The sequence below is a fragment of the Silene latifolia genome, chromosome 10 (assembly GCF_048544455.1).
Source record: "Silene latifolia isolate original U9 population chromosome 10, ASM4854445v1, whole genome shotgun sequence".
NCBI classification, from domain to species: Eukaryota; Viridiplantae; Streptophyta; class Magnoliopsida; order Caryophyllales; family Caryophyllaceae; genus Silene; species Silene latifolia.
The window spans coordinates 99,068,408-99,070,452 of NC_133535.1; the positions used below are offsets into that span (position 1 = coordinate 99,068,408).

General features: G+C 38.9%; 1 protein-coding gene across 1 annotated transcript; it reads left to right on the top strand.

The window, feature by feature from the left end:
• Positions 1-704: 704 nt before the first annotated feature.
• On the top strand, positions 705-1,760 carry LOC141607955 (uncharacterized). The gene has a single exon (XM_074427304.1). The coding sequence runs from the start codon at positions 705-707 to the stop codon at positions 1,758-1,760; it is 1,056 nt and encodes a 351-aa protein (XP_074283405.1).
• Positions 1,761-2,045: the final 285 nt, after the last annotated feature.

Consider the following 2,045-nt stretch of genomic DNA (forward strand, 5'->3'; position numbering starts at 1 on the left):
AACTCAATTAAAATGACATGACTTATCATGTTAAGCCTATGAAAAGACCTTTGGTTAGTAAGTCTCAGCAACACTTTGCACTCTTCCTAACCTTACAATAGACTATTTCCCATTGTTATGTATAATCTATATTATAAAAACCTTTTGAGTACGTGTCCAGATCCAATCTAGAGATAGGCTCCTTAGCCTTTGAATAACTCCCACTGTCCTCACAGTGTGTAGGGATAGGACTTTCGGTTATTGGAACGAACTACTATAGATCCTCCAATTCATTAAACCGAATCCTAATATCATCCCCTCCTTCTTGCATATCTCATTATTGCAAGTGTACTTAATTCTCGTTGTGTATATCTCATTGTTCAACTGCCTACGACGTTTCTAGCAGATTTCCTCCTTAAATAATATAGCCAAGATGGTTTTATAGCCATCCTTGTGTGATTAGAATATGGTTATCGTGTAACTCCTTGCACATAAATCCATATCATTACTAATCACTTAGCTTCATATCTTTAGTACTTCCTGAGTACTAACTAATGAACTACGTGGCCTACTATATAGAGACTTCTCTCAAAGATTCGATTTGTAACTTTTCGTCATACTCCAAGTATAAGAAATTTAAGAATGGTGATACATCTTAGCGTAATGAATTAATCCCGCAGCGGAAGCATGTGGATTCAATTTATACATGTTCAATACCTTTGAACATGTCTGAGACTGGTATGAAGCCTGATAAGGTGCCTTTTAAGTACTTGGGGATCAATGTGTCTCCTAAGAGACTGTCAGTCTTGGACTGCCATTGCTTGGTAGAGAAAGTTGTTGAGAGAATAAGGGGACTAGGGGCTAGAAAGTTGGCTTATTCTGGTAGACTGGTTCTTGTGCAATCAGTCCTTAGTTCTCTCCATTCTTATTGGGCACGAATTTTTATCATTCCTAAAACTGTCATAGCCAAAATTGAAGCAGTGTGCAGACGGTTTCTCTGGCATGGTACTGAGCATCAGGAAGGTCCTGCTCTGGTGGCTTGGGATGCTATTTGTCGTCCTTGTAATCAAGGAGGGCTTGGGATAAAGAAACTTTATGACTGGAACATTGCAGCATTAGGGAAATACGTATGGTGGATTGAGCAGAAAGCAGACCATTTATGGGTCAAATGGGTGCATTCCATCTATATTAAAAGAGGCATTTGGATGGAGTATGAACCATCAATGAATAGTAGTTGGGCTTGGCGCAAAATTTGTCAAGTGAAGACTATTTTTCATCAGTTCTTTTATGGTAATGTGGGACAAATGACAGGGCAGTATTCTATTAAGCAGGGATACAAGTTTCTTCGACCTGACATTGAGAAAGTAAGCTGGGCAGCATTGATGACAGTGAAGTGGATGGTGCCCAGGCATAGATTTTGTGTGTGGCTTATAGCTCAGGAGAGACTACTCACACAAGATAGGCTCATGAAGATGCAGATTATTACTGGTAATCTCTGTTTTATGTGTGGACTGGTTGAGGAGGACCATGAGCACTTATTTTTTAGGTGTGAATACAGTAGGAAATGCAGGGACTTGGTTCACAGTTGGTGTCCTTTCCAGTTACCTGCAGAGAAATGTTGTGACTGGTGGAGGAATTGGAGATCACGAAGTTTGGCAAGGAAACGAGTGATAGCGGTTATCTTGGCAAAGACGATGACGAACATATGGTGGTGCGGGAACAAATGCGGGGTGGATATGATTACTCGCTTCGACCGAGTACTTAATCAGGCAGGTTCATAATGAAGTACGTCTAAGGTTGAGTAGTATTAGACTTGGTAGCAAGAATAGTAAAGTGTTGGATTGGATTGATATAATTTGTAAGAAGTAGGATAAGTGTAGTGCTTATCTTTTAACAATGATGTAATGGGCTTGGTTTAATTATTTAATGAGAAGCTTACCTTTCCCAAAAAAAAAAAAAAAAAAAATACCTTTGAACATGTCTAGATTCTTATCAATATAAGAATATTCATTTAGAGCTAATATCCTCTTAGAACTATCCTTTTAGGTCTGGATACCTTAGAGATG

Excerpts from the sequence above, each read along its gene's own strand:
- LOC141607955 (XM_074427304.1), top strand. The coding sequence starts at position 705 with ATGTCTGAGACTGGTATGAAGCCTGATAAGGTGCCTTTTAAGTACTTG.